The 24,275-nt window shown below is 35.5% G+C and overlaps 1 protein-coding gene and 1 long non-coding RNA gene across 2 annotated transcripts; both read left to right on the forward strand.

The window, feature by feature from the left end:
• The first annotated feature begins 7,916 nt into the window (after positions 1–7,916).
• On the forward strand, positions 7,917–13,015 carry LOC113080162 (uncharacterized). The gene is made up of 3 exons (XR_003281810.1): positions 7,917–8,039; positions 9,789–9,877; positions 12,910–13,015. It is a non-coding gene; the product is annotated as an uncharacterized LOC113080162 (long non-coding RNA).
• A 1,813-nt stretch (positions 13,016–14,828) lies between these two features.
• Positions 14,829–17,229, forward strand: LOC113080146 (forkhead box protein P3-like). Its single transcript, XM_026252366.1, has 7 exons — positions 14,829–14,840; positions 15,053–15,127; positions 15,350–15,464; positions 16,063–16,139; positions 16,353–16,454; positions 16,813–16,934; positions 17,094–17,229. Exons 1-7 carry the CDS (start codon positions 14,829–14,831, stop codon positions 17,182–17,184), a joined length of 594 nt encoding a protein of 197 aa, XP_026108151.1. The 3' UTR covers positions 17,185–17,229.
• The last annotated feature ends 7,046 nt before the right edge of the window (positions 17,230–24,275 follow it).

Below are 24,275 nucleotides of genomic sequence, written 5' to 3' on the forward strand. Positions count from 1 at the left end.
TCTCATTTGGAATGAGCATTGATCCATGAATTCAGGTGTATACCTTCACCTGCTGTGGTGCTTTTGGCAGCATTTAAAGAGCCATTTGTGCTAACCCTTTCCGGCTGACAGCCTCTGATAGAGAGAAAGCTAAAAGTAGACGCCAACTGATGACAAAGTCACTGAGTACCTTAGTCCAACAGGAGATAGAACTGCACCGACCCATTGTTTTAGAGCAGAAACACTAATTCACTTGTGTCACAGAAATTACAGCTGCTTGTTGCTAGGCTACAGGGTCCTTCTGCCTTGTGCGGTGTATGTGTCTTTGTAAGCCTGAATGTAACTCAGAACTGTATGCGTTGAGGTGAGCTGAGAAGGAAAGTGTCACTCATGAAGAATAATCAGCCAGAACAGAGTCTGAAGTGAATGTTTCTGTCAGAGAGAAGATAAAATGTTACAGCCTTACCGTGACATCCTGTTGTAACTGGTGTACAAATTGTACCGCTTTACATCAGTAACGGGTGTTAATACCTGAACTGTGATTCAATTTCAGAAAGGTAGCTGAAGTATTGTTATTGTTCAGAAGATGTTTTCAAGTGTAGCAACGCTTAGGAAACAGACCGATGATGACAATGTAATTATAAATATGATAAATATCAAGTCACGTAACGTGCTACATGCGTGTCACCTAAACTTACCTTTATGCAAATAAAAGATGAAAGGCTCAAGGAATATGAAACTTGAACAACTGTTTCCCAAGTGCTTAATGTCACATTTCTCACTTCAAAATCAGCGGTTAAGTGACCTGGTATAGGGGGAATATTAACATTTTTATGGTCCAAAGATGACAATTTGCATACGGACTGTTCCCACAGTAAATGCTAATGTAATCGTGCTTTGTTCTGTGAAATAAAAGGCTGAACAAGAATGTGGCTTATTTGGATGTGTCAGAACTGCTCCTGTCGTTCTTGTCACCTACATGAGTGAAAGTTCACCTCTCTATTTTCTCAGCTCTAGATAGACTCGTGGGAGACATGTACGCATTCCAAAGAGGGCGGATGAAAGTTTCATTTTAGTCAATAAAAGAGAATTTACCCTCCTATCCTCCACAATTCTTTGATAGGTCCTTAACAGTCAGATATTCAGTATGGAATGTAAGCTAGCTATATATTTGAACACTAAGCCTTCATGTGATCTAATTAATTCAAAGGTCCTTTTAATGTTGTTTTCTCACTATATGGCACATCCTTATCACCCATTCATCGCTATTATTCTAGCCCATTTTTTTTCTAACATTTTTTTGTAAATGTTACATATTTGTTGCTATTGTATAGATTTTCAGGCTAATTACTTTATAATATTTTTTTTATAATACCATACAGTTAAGATAAATTGCCAAATGGGCCCAAATCACAAATATTTACTGATTAAATTTAGGCTTACCTGTATTAATATTGTAAGATACCTGTCACTCTATAGAAACAAAATCATATAAGAGTAAATAAAAGAGGCAATGACATGAAGAAAATGAATAAAAAGGAAGTATGTGATGCATGTTGACCCTATGTAAAGCCCTCCTAATGGCATTTTGCATAACGGTTTAATAATATTTTATACTTACAAGATTTTAAATCAAAATAGACTTTTTTTTGTCAGACTAATATTCAGTAAAATAAATATTTTTTCACACACTTAGGAATGAACACACACAGATAGACACACGAACATTAGCTACATTGTACCCCATTACAGTTGTCATCCCCTGGGTTATCATTATGTTCAATTAATTATTCTGAGCCTTTAATATTTCCCTCCAGAGGTTTAGGGTGCTCTTATCTCGCATTAATAGCGAGGAGGCCTTCGATGTCGTTGGGAGGAGTCCGATGTAAAGGGAGTTGGTTGGAGGTAAAAGGCTGGATAGCAACAGCAGAATATCGCTACCGTGGTCTCGGTGGGAGGAGGCGACGCGGAATTCGCCAACCAGACAAGCCTGAATCATTTCGACTCTCCCACACCTATCGTTTTGATATGATACAGAAAGAACAACGTGATCCCGTCGCTCGTGGTTAGCTTTTATAAAACGTTTTTTTCTTTTCGTACCTCCATCATCCTCATTTACGTTGGGCTATAGATGCGCTTTGGTGATGCATCAGACTTACATACCTACATGAAACGTTTATTGAACCGAAGCCTGTTTTACAGCGTGTGCATGTCGATGGTTTTACTTCAAACACACGAAAGAACATAAAAATAATGAATTACCTGGAACTAATGACGTGACCCGCACAGCCAATACGCAAAAGTGGAAATGACCCGTATGGACACTGTCAGAGCGCATATAGCCTACAGTCACAGACAGTGTTATACTGATATTTAGTTATCTAACTCTCCTGGGGGCGATTCCCATATTCGTGGATGTGCTGTGCATTGTTACCTGCATGGTTATCATTAGATATCATGAACAACTACAGCGTCTCTACCTCTCTGTTGTGTGTCTTATTCCGCGCGCGCGCTTTGCGCGTGTTTGCATGAGGGACAAATAACAAATGCATAAAACAGGCCTGCATTAAACTTCAGTAGGCTACATAGTATGCGTCATGAGGAGAGTCACTGATGTATTTTTATTACTATTATTTATTTGTTAGTATTTAAATGCTATAGCATTTGTAGGCTATTCCCCATTTTATAGTCAATTATATGTTAAACATCAAATAGGAGGTTCATAATGTGATAGAGCTCTTACCTATAATTATCGATGTTCCCCCAGACAATGGATCTTGTCTCGATTGTAGGCCTTAACAGGAGCTTGTTGCAAATATATGAAAAAACAAAACACACACAAAAAGGTGCAAAGGTGCGTTTTTTCGACCCGGTACAACGCGTTCAATGAATTGCACATTAATCCAAATTGTAATCCAAGATGAACCACGACATCCTTTATGAACAACAGAGAATAAAAAAAAATGAATTAATTAATTAATACAGGGAATGGTCACGTCTGAAAAACAGAAGAAAAAAAATATCTGTTTCACTGGAAAGTCTTTTGCTGAACAGTTTAAACAATATTATGCCAGAAGCTGGAATATCACACACATACGGGTTTTAAAAAACAAAAAATATCGTTTCCTCTTTTTTCGTGTGCATGTCATGTCTTCGGGTTCTCCATAAAGCTAGGCCAAGCCTTAGCAGTATATTCCCATCACACGGCGACTAAATCAAGCAGAGATTAATAGCACATTTACTCTATTTCTGTTGTGTATTGTGGTACCGTTTAATCCTGAGACACGGCGTCAGTATCGTTATCTTGTGCGCAGATGTAGATATGTAAATAACGACTTGCTCTCTCTATAGGCTACAGGACAGGGTGCTTCTTCCCATCTTCATTTTCTGGCTGGAGCCAAAGACATTTTCTCCCACGCCAAACCGATACACATCTTATATTCGACGTGAATAAATCCGCTTTATATCCATTGGCATCAGCGTTGTCCTCTCACATACTGTAGTCATTCTATGTGGAGACATGTACACAGTACATGCAAACGTCCTATATATTTAAAATGCATAAGCCTGATACGGTCTGTGATGCAAGGCGCAAAAAAGATGGATCACACATGGCACTCAGACCCGATTCTTTACTCGGGAATTCGTCATGACTGTCAGTATCCCGGTTCCATCGCTGAGTTAAGAATGGTAACGAAAAATGAACGAAATGATATGGGTTCTTCTGCGATGGTGAATTGGAAACAGCGGCTCCTGTCTCTGCGCTCTACCTCAGTTTTCTCTGGATCGGATCCTTTCGGAAACGTCTCGGGATTATTCGGCAACCTCATGACGCTGTTCTCTCCAACATAGTCACAGTGGTGCACTGAAGTCACATAGACAACCATAACTTTTAAATGGCCAGTGTAAATATTTAATTTAAAATGATTTTTACAAATAGGCTAGATGGCATTTATATAGCCTAGCTATATCATTAGGTCTCTCTTTTTGTAATTTTGAATTCATTTTTCATATTTGTTTACCCTTTTGAATTAGGTGGGTGATGGAAATTGCCATCAGAATAAGTACATTTATATTAAAAGAACAGCCTTTAACCGTTTTCATAGTTGTCTTGTAATTTAGGGTTAACAATTGAAAATATGTCTGAAAATAAGGTTAATAGGCTTTACTTTTAGCTAAATATGTAATTTTTGTACTTCTATGCTACAATTTAGAGGTAAATAAGGTTTTATGTACCTTAAACTGAGCTGCCACAGACACAGTGACAGCTGTGTCGTAATAAATTCATGCAACATTGTGGAAAATAAATGTATTTATTAATTATTATAGTTGAATAATATAGGAATATATCAGAGTTTAAACAGAATGTGTCTACACCATTCCCGTCTCTCCTCAATGGCTTTTGGGTCTTTGGCACATTTTTGATTGAAGAGAGGAATGTTGCAAGCCAGCTCGCTCAGTAGGCCCTTGGTGTGTGAGCATTTAATCTATCTGTAACTTCCTGGTAAAAGGTGTTTTGTCTCTGCGTGACACAGCGATCCGCTGCGTGCCCTCATGTCTGGCCAAACAGCTGCCTGAACCGCTGGAAGCTGCAAGAACAGATGGCCTTTACCTGACAAAGGAAAAGCTGAGCTGAGGACACACAATCAGTCTGAAAGGAATGAATTTACAAAACAAGCATTGTTGCTAATATTTTTAAAAGTTTATTTAAATGTATTCAGCACAAAAATGTAGATAGACCTATACAATTTCAATATGTTATCAGTGAGACTAATGCTTTCCCTTTCGGCTATTTTTTTGTGATGCAGTCATGGTCTGAGATGTTAAGATGATTTATTGGGCTATAAAGTTAAACATTGTTACCTCATAGCACAAGTCTAAATATTCCCTTAACGTTGTTGAATATTCTTGTATGTGATTATAGCCATCTTTTATTATGATTATTAAAATAATCTGATATATTTTTCGTAATAATCATAACATCTTAAATCACTAAGCATTAGTCTCAAGTGGAAAAAGCTCATTTGCTTTAAATGAATAAGGACACTGAAAGTATAGTGTCCACTATTCGCCCTCTAGTGGACAGAACGATAGATGCTACTGTATAGTTCGATTCAATTCAGTTCTGTTTATATCGGTCCTTACAGACAATTTTTCACAATAAATAAATAAATAAATGAACATAATTTCCGAGAAAGGTTTAGGCAGAATTGGAGAAAGAAGTCAGTTTGTCATCTATTGTGTTCTTAATCATCCCTCACCCATAATGCAGTTCACCTGTTCAATGCAAGGCCTAGCGCAAATAACAGAATAGTCTTTAATGACTGATAAAAGTAAATCAAATATAGTAGTGCAACATGGAATTTCTTCACTGATTCTGAAGAGATTTATTTGCGATAAGTTTTTTTCCGTAATTAGAAAGAGTGTTTGTCACTCGTTCCAGTGAAAGTGTTTATCTGTGCATATTTGATGGCGTGTAAAATCGTGTGAGTGTCGAGTGACGGGCTTTCAGCGGAAATCAGAATGCAGCTTATCAGAAATCAGAACATGTCATGTGTGACATTTGCTAACCACAAAAATAAGAATTCTCATCAAAACAAACTTGTCGTTTGCTCTTGTGAGGACAGTCCCATTTATGTAAATTTTATTTCTTGTGTGTGTGAGTGTCTGTGTGATTGCAACAGCCGTTTTCATAATTGTTTGCTTTAAATGAAGCCAGTTAAGTTTAGTCATATGATTTTAATGCGCTGATCCAGTTTTACTGCAGTGTGCCTTATTAGAATTAAATAGGTCCAAAAAGTTAATACTGAAAGGATCACATCCTGCTATGAAACAGCAAGAGATTCAAATATCTGCACACAACATGTCATAAGCAAAACCCACCTCATAACAGTAGAAAACTTACCTATGAAGATGTCCTCTACTAGAAAGGTCAGTCGCTAACGGTCGCTTTCTGGAGTTTATTACAGTGAAAGCTGAGTTTTTGGCAGCCTTGAAAACAGCAGTTTTGTTGGTGAATGTGTGCCCGCTGTTAGAAATTAAGATCAAAGTTTCACATGGAAAACAAAACACTGTGAGACCCAGTTTTCAAAATTCCAGACAGTTTCAGATTTCAGCTTCAGCGTTTGTTCTTGGTCAGGCTCTGGTTGATACTTTGTGTGATAATTCTCACATATGAATATTGGGTCATGTTGTTTCAGTGGCAGCACTACAATGTAGAATCAGTCTTCTACTCCTACAAACGGATCCGAATCAGCTGAATCAGAGAACACCTACAATAAGAAATACTGAGTCATACTACTTAAAACACAATTGACTCATATTAGTTAAAAAAAAGATGAATATCTACATGAGGCAGATATCCTGATAACCAGAAACATACAGATGCTAGCCAAGAAAATGTCATGCTTTAAAAATAGCAGCCTTACTGCTGAAGAACAAAAGGGTCAAACATGCTGCAGTACTGCCTATTGCGGCTTACAGATTTTAATGGTTGCCAAGTCTGTCAATGCACTTTGTTTAGTTGATCTTCCCCAGGGATTTTCTTCAGCTTGTTTCATTCACTGAGAAAGTGCAACAATATTCTCACTGAGGATATTTTATACTGTGATATATTACACTGTAAAATCTCAAATCGGTTGACAAAAACACATCAATGATATTGAAGTGGTTGTGCAACTCAAACTAAAAAATGTTCTCCTTGCTAACTCACCCTAATGTCGTTCCAAACCTTTGTGATTTTCTGTGTGAAGAGAGTTGGGTTTCAGACAACATTGCTAAATTGATTTTCATTGAATGGGCTGAAGAGTTGTTAGTTTATATCTTTATGTGTGTGTTCCACAGAAGAAAGAAAGTCATACAGGCTTGGAACAACATGAGGGTGAGTAAATGATGACAGAATTTTCATTTCTGGGCTGAATCATTACATGACCATGTCATTATGCAGTTGACTGGCTACATTACTATTCTGATGTTACTGTATACTTTTGCCTGTTGTAACCCTTGTTCTGTGTTGTGACTCTGCGTCTTTTTATACCACATATTGCAGGAGAGAAATTACAATAAAAAGTAACTTTCATTTGAATGGCACAGCGGTACAGGAAACTGTTAATGCATACTTTTCTTCATATGACAGGTTTTTGCCTTCACGGTTCTCACTTATTTTCCTTTTACAGTGGATTTTGCATGTAATGTACATAGAATTACCTGCATAATTTTTTAAGAATGATTCATTGGTTTTTATGTAATAATTTATGTAATTTCCAGGGAGCAATTGCTATTTATATTCTGGTTACATTTTTGAATGCAGAAGAGAAAATTGGAGGGAAAGAGATTTATGGTCAAAACGATGAAGATCATTAAACTCTATGATGATGATGTTGGTAACACTTTAGTATAGGGTCCAGTTCACAATAATAACTAGTTGCTTATTAGCATGTCTATTATTAACATATTTGCTGTTTATTAGTGCTTATAAAGTACATATAATGCATGACATCCATAATCCTACCCAATACCCTAAACTTAACAACTACCTTATAAACTATTAATAAGCAGAAAATAAGGAGTTAATTGAGGCAAAGGTCATAGTTAATGGTTAGTTAATAGTGAGAATTGGACCCTAAAATAAAGTGTGACCATGATGGGTATTATTACTGATAAAATTGTTTTTGTAATGACACAGAAACTTTTTATGCAAATGCCTCCGAACAAGTAAATCATGTAAATCATTTTACTGTATATTTCAAACGATGCACAAAAGATGCTGGAAAATTAAATGGAAACATAAACGTCTCTTAAACGTCACTGATGAAGTTATGTGTGGGATTCTTTTTTTTTTCCTTTAAAAATGATTCTTTTGACATATTCACGGTTTGATGCCGTATATAAGCACCTGGTCGTTGGAGCGTGTTGTTTATGAATACCCTCACTGTGTTGTTTTATGGAACATTTCTTTCTATTTCCTTTGTGATGTCACAGAGTATTTTCTGAGTATAAATAAGTGCTGGATACTGACTACTGGCAATGACACATTCTATGTGGGAAGGTGGCAACTTCAGGTGAGTCTAAAATGCACTACAGCACTGCGGAAACTATTAACTGTCCTTCAACTTAACTGATGTTCTGTGTGATAAAATTATTGCTCATATTTTTTGAAAACCTTTTTTTTCTTTTGTCTCAGTAGGAAAAAATGACCATAGATCATGTAGACATATATATATATATATATATATATACACTACCGGACAAAAGTTTGGGATCAGTAAGACTTGTAATGTTTTTTTTTAAAGAAGTCTCTTCTGCTCATCAAGGCTGCATTTATTTAATCAAAAATAAAGAAAAAAGTCAGTATTCTTGAAAAATGTTATTACAATATAAAATAATGGTTTCTATTTTAAAATCCTTTAAAATATAATTTATTTCTGTGACGCAAAGCTGAATTTCCATCGGCCATTACTCAAAGTCACATGATCTTTAAGAAATTGTACTAATATTCTGATTTATTGCTAGGATTTTCAATGTTGGCAAAAGTTGGGCTGCCAATCTATTTTTTAATCATCATTTTTTTGATGAATAAAAAGTTAAAAAGAACAGTATTTATTCAAAATATAAATCTTTTCTAACAATATAAATCCTTGCTATCACTTGATAACAATTTAACACGTCCTTGCTGAATAAAAGTTTGCATTTCTTTGAAAAAAAGATTGAATAAAAGTTGTAAAAAAAAACAAAAAAAAAAAACCTGTAGTGTTTATTGTTATAAAAGATTTATATTTTAAATAAATGCTCTTCTTCTTATATTTTTATTCATCAAATAATTCGGAAAAAATTATCAAAGATTCCAAAAAAATATCAAGCAGCACAACAGTTTCCAGCACTGATAATAAATCAACATATTAGAATGATTTCTGAAGAATCATGTGACACTGAAGACTGGAGTAATGATGCTGAAACTTCAACTTTGCATCACAGGAATAAATTACATTTGAATGTATATTAAAATAGAAAAGTGTTATTTTACATCATAATGATATTTCACAATATTGCATTTTTTCCCAGTATTTTTCATCAAATAAATGCAGCCTTGATGAGCATGAAACTCCTGTAAAAAAAAAAAAAAAAAAAAAAAACATTAAAAATCGTTCTGGTCCCAAACTTTTGATCGGTACTGTATATTACATAACTTTATATATTATATTATATTATATTATATTATATAGAAAATCTTTACAAATGCTTTTGCTATCAGATCCTATATTATAATTGTGCATTGAACTTTGAATTGTGCTTTTATTTCTATTCTAATAAGACATACCAATTATGTCACAGGCTATAAAGTGGCACAACATTCTATTAAGTTATTTTTATTATTTGTTTTCATATGTCAAAAAAAGCTATGAATAATCTGTAAATAATAGTTTCTATAAATCTCATAATTCTCATAAAACTCATAATTCAAATCTCACAATAACTTTAAAATGTAAAAAGAACATATATTTTTTATCCAGTTAATATTGTGCTACTTATCCCAGAGAAACATTTAAGGGGACCAAAAAACATAACCTTACATGACATAAAGAATTTTTTTAATGGTTGTGCCTTTCATCTTCCACAAGAAAACTTGCGCTCAACCTCTGTAGACTGACGCGTTTGATGGTCTTTTGTTTTAAGTATGTCCTTTGTCATTCACGGAAGAATAATATTGCTGCATGTCATCTGCATGTGATCTTTGACCTTTGATATAAATTGAATAATCTAACACTGCATTCATTCCTTTGATGTGAGATTTTATCTCTCTTTTTTTTCAGATTGTCATTTTTATCCTATAAAGATCCTTTCACTCTCATTTTTAACCAGAACAGCACAGGAAGACAACGACTGACTACAAAGGCGCAAGGTACAGAACGCTGCATCTCGGTATATATTTACTTACAAGTACTTGTTTCTGAAATGTGCTCGATGTCTGTCATTTAATGACAACTTTGATGGCAAAGAATTTCATGCAGGCCTTAGATGAGACAGCTGTGAATTATGATATTTCCAAATGATCAAAAATGTGTACGGATACTCAACTCTGAATTCACTTCAACGGCATGCACAAAAGATGTATGCTGGGACTTTTTCGCTTTTGAAAATGTTAATTTGGTGCAAATGAAAATGCATTTTCCAGGGAACATAAAATATAGGACTATAATAAATTTTTATTTTTATTTGAACACATTTTACATTGCTAAATAATATTTTAACTTTGTTTGAAAGCAAATGATTATTAATTACAATACAATGTATGTTGCATATTAAAACTTGAGAGTGTTATTACTGAAATTACTTACTGTTTATCTTTATTGCATGTACGCCTATACGCAAACTTCGGAAATATAAGAGTGGGAGGATAAAAGAGTTAAATTTATGGTCACTGTGAGTCATTTTGTTTGTTTTTTCTCAAATCTTTGTGGATAACATCCTGATTTTACAAAGACTAACAAAGTTCAGTTTTTCAACTTTCATGTGGTAGAGATGGAATGGAAAGTAGCTGACAAATATTGATGCCTATATGTAGTTTCACTTAGATTCTAATGTCTTGTGAGACATGTAAAAACTGCATGTATGTGAAAAGAGGGAAAATAATCTAGTGTGAGTAATATTCCATCACTGAGTGGTGTGAACCTGAAAGCAAAACTACATACGGAGTGACAGACACTCCATACATTGTCTAAGAAAAAGCGAATGGAATATTAATGAGGACACTGGAATTGTTCTTGTTTTTATTCTTAATAGACAAAAGCCCAATTAAAAACGCTTTTAGAGAAGCTTTTCACTGAACTTTTCACGCTTGCTTGCATTTGATGTTTGTTTAAACTGCAGAGTGCATGAAAACATCCTTTTATTGTTATACTGTAAATGCTCTGATCTCAACTGAGGCTCAATAACATCACAGACCGCATTCTATCGCTGTCTTATATCCCTTATCCTGTTCCTGGGTTGCTTCTTTTGTGCATGTTTTTGCAAAATGCAAAGTGTGTGTCTGTGGTTTCCTGAGAGGTGGGAAAGGTTTGTGTCTCGTATGACAGATAGATGTCACGCATGTTTTGGGTTTGCATTCAAGCAACACTCATGTTGCCCTTTTCTTTGAACTTGATGTGCATTTCTTACATGCATGCCGAATTTCATGTAATTATACCAGCTCCATCCCTTCGGTTCCCTCTTGGTCTTCTGTGAGATTGCCAATAGCCTTCTCTATAGTATACATAAGTGTTTGCCATGTTGGCACACATTTCCATCAAATGTAACTATGTATGTACATTTATGAAGGTAGTGAAAGAGTCTGTGTATATGTGATATATATAACAGAACTATTTTTTAAATTAAAAAATACATGTCAAAATATAGGGTAAGAGGTAGGAAGAGCAATCTGTATTTACTTGTAACATATATAGATATAAGTTTAGCATGTGCAGGATGATGCCAGTGTTGCATTATAGGAAATAAATATAAATATTTGCTAATTTAGTTGTTTTAACACAAAGTGTACAATTATTCAAAAGGGGCATCTTACCCTACTACTGGGGTAAGAAGGGATCAGTTTTACAGAATGTATAAATTACATTTGATATAATTTCTTTAACAGGGCATTAATTTAAAATACTTACTTAAATATTCTACTTAAAATATATATTTTTTACCTTATATTGTGTGTGTATATACATAAACTGAACTCTTCATATATATGTTCAGATGTAAAAAACTCTAAATGCCCTTTTTGAAATTTGCTTCTAAAATTAGCATTTTATCAGGCTCCTGTGTGCAGGAAATAGGTTTCTTTCTTTGGCATTAAAGTGAAATGACTGAACATAAACAAAGGAGCCTGCATTTATTTGATCAAAAATACAGAAAAACGTAATCGTGCGAAATTGTATTTTTCCATCAGCCATTACTTAAAGTGTCAGATGATCCTTAAAGAAATCATGCTAATATGCTGATTTATTATTCGGATTATCAATGTTGGCAGCAGTTGTGCTGTCAAATATTTTTTGGAAACCGCGATACATTTTTTCAGGATTATTTGATGAACAGTATTTATTTAAAATATAAATCTTTTCTAACAATATAAATGTTTGCTATCACTTCTTAACAATTTAACACATCCTTGCTGAATAAAAGTTTTCATTTCTTTCAAAAAAAAGAAGAAAAAAAAGAATAAACATTTACTGACCCCCAACTTTTAAACGGTATTGTATATTGTTAGAAAAGATTTTTATTTTAAATAAATGTTCTTTTTAACTTTTTATTCATCAAAGAATCCTGAAAAAAATATCACAGGTTCCAGAAAAATATTAAGCAGCATGACAGTTTCCAGCACTGATAATAAATCAACATATTAGAATGATTTCTGATGACATTTTATTACAGATGCGCACACTTTATTTTACATATTTTGGACTGTTGACAACCAACACCCGCTTACACCCATTGAAAAGCTTGGAAGGGCCAGGGCAAATTTTAATATAACTCCAATTGGATTTGTCTGAAAGGAGAAAGTCACATACACCTAGGACGCTCTGAGGGTGAGTAAAACACAGGCCACCTCTCATTACAAACAAAAAACAAAAATATATGTTTTACAATATAATCCAATGTTTTTTGATCTAAAAAAAGAGATCAGTTGACCTCAAAACGAAACCTCAAATGCTGACGAAATTGAAAATAGCATGGACATTCATCAAAAGCGTTGAGATTAGATTTTTTAAGCGATCATATTTCCTAAAACAGGAAAATACAATGTTAAGTTAATCTTAAAGATAAAGCTAACGTTCAGGTAAATGTGTCATTGTCTCTCCTACAGTATGCATTATGTAAAATGACAATGTAATGTGTAAATATGTAACTCTGTACATCAATTTGTAGTCTTTTTCAAACTCTTGACTTCAGGAATGCCTCAGTCTGAGAGAGAGAGTGACAAAAGAGTGAGTGGGAGAGAAAATGAACGACAACCACCACTAAAAGAAGAGCGTGACGCATCTCCCCCTCTGTTAAACATATCCTCTTCACCCCAGCACGTGGAACATCTTTCTTCTGGAGTACGTTCTGTAAGTGAGCTTCGTTCTGTGCTACTTTCTAACGATGCCTTTAAAAATGACATCCCTTTGGAAGTTGTTTGCATAAAATATACTGTGACTGTATTTTCGAAGATTCCTTCATCTCTTCCTCTGTGCCAGGTACATTAATAAACTCCTGATGTTTAAAAGCTATAGTACAAATGTGGTGATGGCCTTGTTTCTGTGTGCAGAGAGCTACTGATGAGGAACGGATGCAGTTTCTTCAGCTGGTGTTTCAGAATTCTCCGGCTGGTCCGATCAGGCCGTCTGTACTTCGCTCTACAGCTCTCCTGCTTCAGGGTTTGTGTTCCAATGAATTATTCAAACTCCACATTTTTCCTAGACATGGTCAAAGTGCTGAATTCCTCAGAGATCTCATTATATTCCATACATTTACACGTTGTGATGAGCAAAGTCATTTTAAAACACAAAAATGCTATTATTCAATCTAAGTGTTTCAGTCCAAAAGGCTTCAGAAGAAATAAAACAAAACATAAACTCTGTCTGAAGAATGTGCTGTTTAACAATGCAGATATATTGTGTATAATACTGTTGTGGTTATATGTTTATTTATACAATCTGCAAAATGTTAACAATTTGTATTTTCTTCTAAAAAGAGTGATCATTAAAATTGCAGGGTATTTTTTATTTATTACTGAATAATGCTGACTACACAAATAAATCTGCAAACAAACACAATGGTCATTAATTATTATTCATTCTGAATATTTTGCAGATTCTGCAGGGGGTATGGAAATGTTTAACCACTACTAGCAATATTAATTTTAATGGGCTGACTGCAGTCTTATATTCATAATATAGTTAATTATATACTATATACTATACTTAAAGCCTTTATGTATGATGCATTTTAAAGGGTATAATGCATTATAATTATTCATTATGTGCATTGTAATAGATTATTACTTGTCGTAAAATAATTATAACTGAATTTTAAAGCCATAACTGTGGTTACAATTATTCATGTATAAGATGTATTTCAAAAAGGCATAAATAATGCACTAAAATAAATATATTTTATAATGCATTATACATAAAGGTTTTAAATTTGTGTTACCATACTTTTGTATAGTATATTATATATTTAGATATATACTATATTTACTATCAAATTAATATAATGATTATATATTCAAAAAGATAAAAATAAACACACATACAATTTAATTTGAGATACTTATCTATAGTATACATGTATTTATATAGTGTATTGTAAGTGTAGTACTCACAAGTGGGCACTGTTTTGTTTAGCAAATGAGAGCCACCAAGCAACCATGAACAGAAGAAAAGACACAGGTCACAGTGAAGCTGTTGCTGGATCAAGCCAGCACAGGAAACAATCTCCCAGCTTTCATTCTCACAGGTAATTTTCAATCGATCAATCAAAAAAAAAAAAAAAAAAAAAGTTCATCAATGAGAATCTTGATGTCCCTCATGTGTCCTCGTCAGCCCCGTCGAGTCAGATATCCAGAGATCCAGCTCTCTTTTTGTAAATGGACAATGTCGCTGGCCAGGCTGTGACAGAGTCTTTGAAGGCTATACTCATTTTCTTAGGTAAGTTTTTCGCTATCTAAAGTAACATCAGCGGGCCTTCCTTGTCGAAATCAATCATTTTCAAACTATAGAAAACGCCTTTTGATTCTCAACCTGTCTAGACATCTAAACCGAGACCACAGCACAGATGAGAAAACGATTGCACAGTGGCGAGTTCAGCAAGACCTGGTGTGCCACATGGAGAATCAGGTACAACAGCGATACAATCTCTTACAGAAAGCACACACAAGTCACGCTTTGCATCATTGATCACCATCAGTTATCATGAATGAGGCACAAGAAAGTGAATCATGGTTTCATTGGTTTTGAGTCATTCAGTGTGAACCCAAAAGAATCAAACGTCTTGGTAAAAGTGGTTTGAGAACCCACTGACTCTAACATGCTCTATGTGATGATTTCAGCTTGTTCAGGAGAAGCAGAAACTTCACGCCATGCAGCTTCACCTTCAGCTGTTTGAATGCGTCTCGACACGTACCGTAAGACTTTTCAGGATACTCTTTGACACTGCCAGAAGTTTCGTGAGAGCGTTTAGAAATAACGATTTTCACAGTGAACTTGACATTTCCTTTTTGTGATTTCATAAAATGTCAGTAAATTTATAGAAAGTGCAGATGAAGCCTTCACATCTCGTCAAGATGTCTACGGGAAATCATATCTGTGCTCTCATATGTAGGACTGACTTGTGTGTTTCCATTCAGGGAGCTGCTACAGGCTGGTGTAGGCCGCTGGCACTAAATGGCAGGACAGAGAGAGCTAGTGTAGCGCCGGTACGACAGGAACCCTGGCACACACCCCCACCACACCTGCTGCCAGGTAAAACCTGCTAAAATACAAAATACACATCTTCCTGTGCCTCTAAATACACACAGTCTAGCTGAGAAGTGTCATTAAACTACAAAAATCCGGTCAAGTGGAACTGAAATGCAGATAAAAAAATTATACAGATGAATAAAGGTTACCATCTATACCGCTGTTTACAGTGTGAAGGTCACACTTATCTTATGCTTACTTCCTTTCCCTTCATGTGTTTATGTTGTTGGTCAGACAGTTCAAAGTTGGTGGTCTACCACTATGACTACAGCTGAAGTTGTGAGATTGCTTGCTTCCTGTTGCCACTCTTGGCATGGAGACCACAAAGGAAGCCTGAGATCTGGACCAAATGTAGTTCAGATGCTCTCAGCTGGAGTTTTGCTCATAAGCCGTCTATTATAAAACCTAGATTTTGCATTTGCTAGATGCACTGTGCAAGAATATTTTCGAAAATGACTGACTCATAGGCGTTACCCGGCCGTATGTTTTGCACTTGCAGCAAAACACATAATGCACTATGCACATATGAGTGTTTGCGGTCAATTTACAAGAATCATTGTGCAATGTTTTGTTTAGTAATTTGGCTTTCTGGCAATTACAGATTTTGTTAGCAGTGTTGAATACTACAAATATGCAAACTTGCGGCCTCCATATACATACGCTTTCTTAATCAGATGGGTAAGTAAATAAATTATTTTTGTCATTATTGTATATTTATTCAAATTACACACACACACACACATATATATAAACGTTATTTATTTGTTAATTCAAATATTTTTATATAAATATTCACTCACTCTGAATTTTAAATCAATTTTAATATTATTTTAAATAAAAAAATATATATAAATTATAAATATATATAAAATGTATCATTGATTTCTGCAGTCAATTCTGGAAGCTCCAGACAAACAGCGGACGCTAAACGAAATTTACAACTGGTTCACAAGAATGTTCTTCTATTTCCGTCATAATTCTCCTACATGGAAGGTACTGTATACATGCTGACACTGCCAACTAACCCATCATTTCGAGATCTCAGATAGTCTCATTTCTGTTCAGTTCATACTCAGTTATCAATAATACTTTTAATCATATTGTCTGAGACTGAGAGCTTTGCTTGTGTGTCTGATTTAATGCCATATAAATTGGCTTAATTAAAACAAGGTTTATTTCTGAGGTCCTGAGATTGACTTGACATAAGCGCAAACACTTTGGGACATTATATTAATGTCCACATGGTGCCGCTGTTGGCATAAAATCATGCGGCTCACTGAACGCCATAGGCCTGTTTCATATGAATAGAAATGATATTCTCTGTGTACAACTGTTTCAAACTTTTTCTCAGAACGCTGTGCGACACAATCTTAGTCTCCACAAATGCTTTGTTCGGGTGGACGGGAGGACAGGGGCGGTGTGGACGGTGGACGAGGAAGAGTTTCAGAAGAGAAAAGGGCAGAAAATCCACAGGTCCTCATGTTCTTCCCTCATCTTTAGATCAATTACACACACAATGAGATGTTCAAGATTATACAAATATGAATTAAATTCACAAAATATGCTAATTGTTTTTAAAAACAATCACGTGAGAAAAACGAGTCACGTGACGTCTCATATTTTGGTTTACAGGGACTACACTTTCAAATGGATGACACCCTTCTCCCATTGTCCATCCCATGAAGCCTCAGATTTATCAATCAAAGCCACAAATTTTCAGTAACCCATTTTCCAAGTGTTTAGTGAAGTATGCAGAAAATTGATCTTCGACTATGTAAAGAATGTGAGTTGTATGTGTGTAGAATGTAGAGTTTTAGGTATAATCCTTTAGGATAGGATAGTTTTCATTTTTGCATCTCTATCTGAAAAAAAACAAAGTCTTCCTTAAAATGTGAAGTTACTCTCTTGTTTTGTGTAATGTATGTCTAAAAAAAGTACATAATATTTAGTCTATATAGCCAATGTGAATAAATGTAAACATTTTCAGTTTAATGTGTCGAACTATATACTATACTTTGAAACTGCAACATTAGTTGGTTTAACTGCAGATGAGTGACAGTTAAACTATAGCCTATCCAACGAACAATGAGGCTAGAATTTGCTGCCTGTCTTGACTGGTGGACTTGCACAGGGGATGCTGTATGGTTATGGAGGTCCCTCCTCAAAGCACGAGCCCATAGGCAATCCACAACGTTTCGAAACAAGAGGTTTGAAACATTGTGACGAAACGAAGCCTCGTTTGCTAAAATCACATGACTGTATAAACGTCTTAATGAAGAATCAAGTAACAAACTTAAAATAACTTCTTAATTTTATGAATGGCCTGTCAAATATATGAATAATTTAACATTCTAAAATTCACTACTGGGGTGTTTTATGAAACTAGCGACAAGAATATTCCACTCGTTTTATTATTGCTCATAATTTCCATCTGTCTCACCTGGACTCATCCTTCCGGTTGATATTGGTTCAACACTGATCTGACAAAATATTTCAAAAACCATTTTTTTCTTTTCTTGTTTCCATGGCCTTGATGCCTTCAGATGTATTATGATGAAAAACAGGCAGTTGACAGCCGTAGGCTAGAGTTATCTGGACCGTAATTACACTTTGAGTGTTTTTTTTTTGTATTATCATTATTATTTTTTATTCAGAACACACCTCATTATAATGGCCTCTGGACAGCTTCACTGTTTCTGACAGCTGCATCTCTCTGGGTCAGGTGCTTATTACCTGCTCTTCCTCTTGTGTTGACTTCCAGCGCCAAACAGGTGTCTCAGCCCCTGCGTCTGGTGTGTTATACGACCGCTGTGTTTCATTACCTGAACCTACCATAGATATGGCATGTAAAAGGAAGATGATACTGTATGTCCTCTATGGACTTTCTTCAGAGTTTTACAGCCAGAAAAAAACATTCAGCTTTAATGGACAGTGTCCTTTTAGCATTTTTCCAGACAAGATATTTGAGCATAATCATAGCTCTTTTCTATACACTCAAACGTGTCTTTTGTAGGAAAATAGTCATCTCTAAGATTTTTTACAGGTTCAGATGTTATGAATGCAGAATGCTCTGTAATTTTGATTTAATATAAATCACAGACACACATGAATGAAGATACATAGCAGATGAAAATGGTGTTCTGTGGTTAAACACATTTTGAGGGCTTTTTACACTTGAAATGAACCCCTGGGTTATACTAAACCCCTGGTAAACTGAACCCAGGGATATTTATTTTCATATTAGTCAGTGCCATTGACTGGATGAGTGCAGCATGTGACCTGTTTAAAGGCACAATATAAAGGTCTCTTATTGACTCCAGTTCACGTCTTCAGTCACTGGTGCAGTGAGATCCAGGCAGACAAATAATGATTATGTCAGAGATCAATTTTAGAAGAAGAAAACAAGTTTAAAATTAATTTAAATCAATCATTTATAACAAATTTATAAGTTCAAAGTGTTCCAAAGTATTGTATCTAATAGATGAAGTAGAGAAAGTCAAAAGAAAAGCTCAAAACAAGTAAGATTATCTGTGGAGGAAAGAGTAAAGAGTAAGTGACATCCTCCCAAACTGGTGCTTATATGTCTAATAAGAAAGGGTCAATTTAGACTTATCCATTCTGTCACTCATCCATTATGTCATATGTTGTTTTAACGGTTATAGGTCATGCCAGGCTAGGTCAACATGACCATTCAGATGTTGCAGTGAAAAACAGATCAGTGGTTTTCACACCTTTTGAACAAATACAGCGAAACAAGCACTTTCAAATATCATATCTTTCATTTGTCGAAAAAACAGTTCCTGGAAATGAACACCTGGTACAATTAATGACTAATTCTGAGAAACATTATTACTCAGGCAGTAGATGAAAAATGTCCAATATATATTCTTGAAGAATACTACAGATATCACATCTTGAATTTAAACCAAACAAAAATAAAAGATAAACATAAATAAAAAACATAGACTCGTAGATATTGGCATATGAATCAATCATAAATGTGGATATGCAAATCAAGGAAAATATAACAACATTGATTATTTGGATATGTCAGTCACCACAACTAGACCATTTCCCTGCAAAGGCTGAAATGACATGCAACACACGATTAGGTTTCTCTTGCTAAGCACTTTACACGATTGGCACCGATTAACACATCAGAAACCCATACACCAATCAAATGATATGTACCTTTACCTTTAAATGTACCTGGTTTAGAACCACGGTTAAAAGCTCTATAGTGCACTGCACAAATTCTGATTCTTCAATTTGTCCCCCAGGACAGGAGAGAAACTTGTTCATCTAGGCATACAGCACAAAGGTGAATATCTCACACTTCATTAGCCATCACTCTTTGACAAGAACCACAGACTCAACAGAAAATTGGGCTTGTAGATTTTGTTTCACCTCTGTCTCGTTACTCCCTGACAACTTCCCATCTCTGAGAGACGTGCAAACGCTCGACACGGTGCCAACGGGCTGGTATGTTTGACAGGCCGGGACAGAGATAAGGAATAGCATAAATGACACTCCTTCAACTAAACCACATCACAGAGAAGAGCCATAAATCACTCAGCACCTGTACAACCTGATGCAAGCAGCAGCACTATAAAACTTCATTTTTGGGGTTTGCTGGTTGCATTGAAAAGCATCTCAAAAATGTTCATTCTTTACATTTCCTTCAGTAACGAAACTCCTTTGTGATTTAAAAGAGATGGTAAAATGTTAAGGGTTTTGGGAAACATATGTATATAAAGATATTTGTTAATATCCCATTTACTGTGCCTTTGTTCTCAAGTGTGACTGAGATTGTACTGATGTGGGCCCCACGTGCCGTCGTACCAGCCATCAAGGATTCATATTCTCCGTAGTCTCAGTCTCAGTCTATTTTGCATGATATGACGGAAATGTTATTTTAAGCATTTTGGTAATAAAATAACTGAAACCTTTGTCTTGCTAAGGCAAACAGTTAGCATATTTTCTACTAAATACAATCACATAATATTATTGCATGTTTATTATTTGACAAAGTTACAGCTTGTTGCAAATTACACATTTCTAAGTTTTTTATTTTATTTTACTCTTTATTTTACCCAGTTAGGTTATCATAGTTTTTGTGAGGATAATTTTGCTGTGGCTGCATACCCCTAACAAGAGCACAAGAGTGTTTTTTCCAGTGGTATTTTAATGCCTAAGGAGTCAATCCTAACATTTATTTATTCAAAATGCACCCCCCCCCCCCACTAATTATCAAAGTGAAAATGTTTGTCCATTTCCATTTTATTCAATTCAATTTACTGTAACCAAAATCCCTACTGTTTTCACTCTGCTAAATTTCTTTGTGCATATTTAATACAGTTATAGGCTCTTTTGTTCTTGTTTAAAGATGTCACTGCTCTGTTGTCTGTGAGGTTTGAGCTGTGTCTACACAGTGCGAAGCTTAATTACATGAGTTCACGCTTATCTAAATTGCTGCTACTTGTACGACCTTGAAAGAGGAAAATCATATTTAGCAGAGAGACACATTTTAATAGACTCTGCTAGACCTCATTAATTTCTCATCAGGAAAGGCCCTGGTCATCCATTCAGGTTTGTGAAACTACAAGCTGGGCTTTTCTCCACAAACACAGATGTCAGTATCTAAGTAGACTATCTAAATTCTATACACCAGTCCCCCATGTGTTTGATATGTTCACGCTTTGTTCCTTCCAGCATCCCAGTTGCACAGCAGAATTTCCTGCACAGCATCTGCAATCTCCTTCACCTTGATGTTGTTAGACATGTTACCTTTGAGAGAATGAAAGAGCGCCTTTCTGCAGGAGAGGATAAAAGGGCCCTGGCCTCCATCTTAGCAGCACGGAAAAACAATCTCACCGCAGCTCTCTGATGCCTTCAGACAGCTCAGGACTTTCCTCAACTTTCAAGTCATGATAGATACTGTAGTCAAATAGCTCTGGGGGAGAGAGAAACCATAATGGGAGAGGCGAGAGAAAGGGAACCTTATCTCTTTTTTTCTTTTAAGCTTAACAAGTGCTGGGATCTAATTACCTGGGCAGAGACACCTGGTGATGTGAGAAGATTCTAGAAAGAGGACAAATATGCACTTGAAAATCAGAATGGAAAAATCTCACCTCTTTGTTTTGACTTAGGATGTGTTCACACATGTAGTTCGGTTCTCTTGGTTCTTCTTGTTTTCTTGGTCTGGACCAAAGAAGGAAATTATATTAAGTACTGGTATGCTTAGCATTCACACTGTAATTTTTAACAGCAAACCTCAAGATTACAAAACAAATGGAGCATAATGAAAATCGCAATCTAATTCGACAGCTTTTATGACATATTTTGCAACTGAACTCATGAATGTGTATGTGCACATATAATGGTATTTTAGCAGATAACTCACAAACAATTTGTTACAAAAGGACTCAAAACAGCGCAAAGAAGACATCCATTTTAACAAAACGAAAACCTTCTGCAAGGAGACACTCCGATGAGTAGAGTGTTTTTGGTTTTACTTATTTTTGGTCCATTTTGCATTCATATTTGAGTCATTAAAAAAAACAATAGAGTTTGTTTGGAAGTAGGCTGACACCCACCTTTTCAGGGGGTCCTGGTATACTTGTTTGATGTACTAACAAAGCAATTGCACCAGAGTTAGATTTACCAAACCAAACATGCCAAGTGTAAACCCACTCTTAAAAACAAAGGTTTCAGAAGGGAGAATTGCAGCAATGTTGTAGTAGGAGAACCATCATTGGGTTCCCCAAAAAAACTTTCAATGAACAGTTCTTAAAAGAACCTTTTATTTCTTGTTGTGAAGAACATTTAAATAAAATCCAAACAACTAACTTTTCCACTATTTAGAACCTGAAAAGCTTCTGTGAGTGTTCATGGGAGTGAAGAAGTCAATAATTAAAATTTTTTAGAGAGTTTAATAGCAGATTACCTGGACTATAAGGAACAAACCGATCCGCTGCTGTTAATCGAATGCGTTTGCACGTACAAAGACAGAGAAAGCAGAAGGAAGAGGGTATTTTAAGCCTGTTAGATTGGCGATGTGAACACAGACACAGACATGTCATGCTTATTTCTGGTCCAGGGATTTCCAATGGGGTTGACTCCGGCAGACTGGTGTTTCTCTTGATGGGACTTTAAATGAGACAGTCTTGTAAAGCAGAGATTGTGATACGAACAGCTTCCGTATAAACAATCTTACATGCATGAAGACACACATTCATGTCCAGGCACACACAGTGAAATGTGGGAACACACACATGCATATATGCACATACGGCAAAGTATAAGGAGGGAGGGAGGGAAGGATGGAGACATTAGGATGAAGAGCGAGAAGATAAATAGCAGGATAATTAGCCTCATCTCCCAGGACATGACAGAAATATGCGGTTGAGATGGATGGAGTCCATGGAAAAATAGAGCCTGTAGTCCACCCCCTGCCCCCATTCAACCCCCCCCCTCAATCCTCTTCCCATCCCAGTATTCAAACGGGACTATGGAGAGAGGCAGAGCAAGAGAGAAAGAGTAAGAGCATCCATATTGGGTTGCTAATCAAAAGCCCCTCCATCCTCAGAAATCCTCTCTGAGAAGTCAGCGAGGAGAGTCTGAAAGACAGAAACACAATTTTAAGCCTAGCTGACAAAGAAAGCCACAAAACTGCAGTAAAGAAAACTCACCAGAGAGCCTTAGTACCACTTTCAATCCTACAGTTTGTTTTCAAGTATTTGTTTATTAAATATATATGTATTAGAAAATTAAAGAAATATAATTACATCTAAAAGTTCAACAACATACGAATAAAATAAATTATGTAGCTATATTGAGATCTGGGCCCTGTTAAGAACAGAAGTTGATCCTGGTTCTTTGAGCTTTTCATATAAGTTTGTCTTTCATATAGATATAAGCATCATGGAAAGATAACATTGTTAGGCAGAGAAAATCCTTTAGCTGATTTTCTAAAAAAAAACACAATGCCTTTCTTTCGCAGACAGAAAGCCCTTTGCTAGTTGTGTGTAGTATCTACCTTGCTCATCGTCAGTCTGACTTTCTGTGAAGCAGACTAAAAACATACACTTACACATAACTTCCTTCGTCAGTACTTAAAAAACACTGACTGAGAGCAACACAATCAATGGTTCATGTAGTTGACATGTTGCATGCAAGTAGTGTTGCATCTGATAAATGCAAATAGAATCCATTATAATTAAATATCCATTACAGTTGCTGTCTGCACCTGATGCACTGCATTGCGCAGCACTGACAGATGCCCCATTCTATATCTGACATACTTGCACTACTTCTGACAGCTTGACAAATGACTGAAAGATTCCCCATTGAGGTGATCTTTTTGGAGGTTTTGCTTCGACGTGTTCAGAGTAAACATTATACCAATTCACATGCTCGGTGTAGACAAAAAAAAATTTCACTTAATAACTGGAACAATTACTTGTGTTGTATGTTGCCTCTTTGAGTGGTGTATTTCTCTCCTTCAATATGTGATTGTCATTAATGTATGTTTATTGGATGTTACAGAATGCCTGGCTGAAAATCTTGTTTTAACAAGCATTTTGCATGTTGCAAGATGTCATCTTTTTCCAAGACTACTAGCTCAGACCTTGCTATCAATAACATATTTCTGACCTACAACATGTCAAAAACTATGTCAAATCAACATTAAGCGATGACTGTAACCCAATTTTATCAAGCAGATATGACAAAATGAATTTAGGTTTGTGAAGTCTAGATGTAATGCATTTAGGATTTTGTTTCTTTTTTTTCTTTCTTCTTTCTTTCATGCTT

Source organism: Carassius auratus, unplaced genomic scaffold (genome assembly GCF_003368295.1).
Source record: "Carassius auratus strain Wakin unplaced genomic scaffold, ASM336829v1 scaf_tig00030296, whole genome shotgun sequence".
Classification (NCBI taxonomy): Eukaryota; Metazoa; Chordata; class Actinopteri; order Cypriniformes; family Cyprinidae; genus Carassius; species Carassius auratus.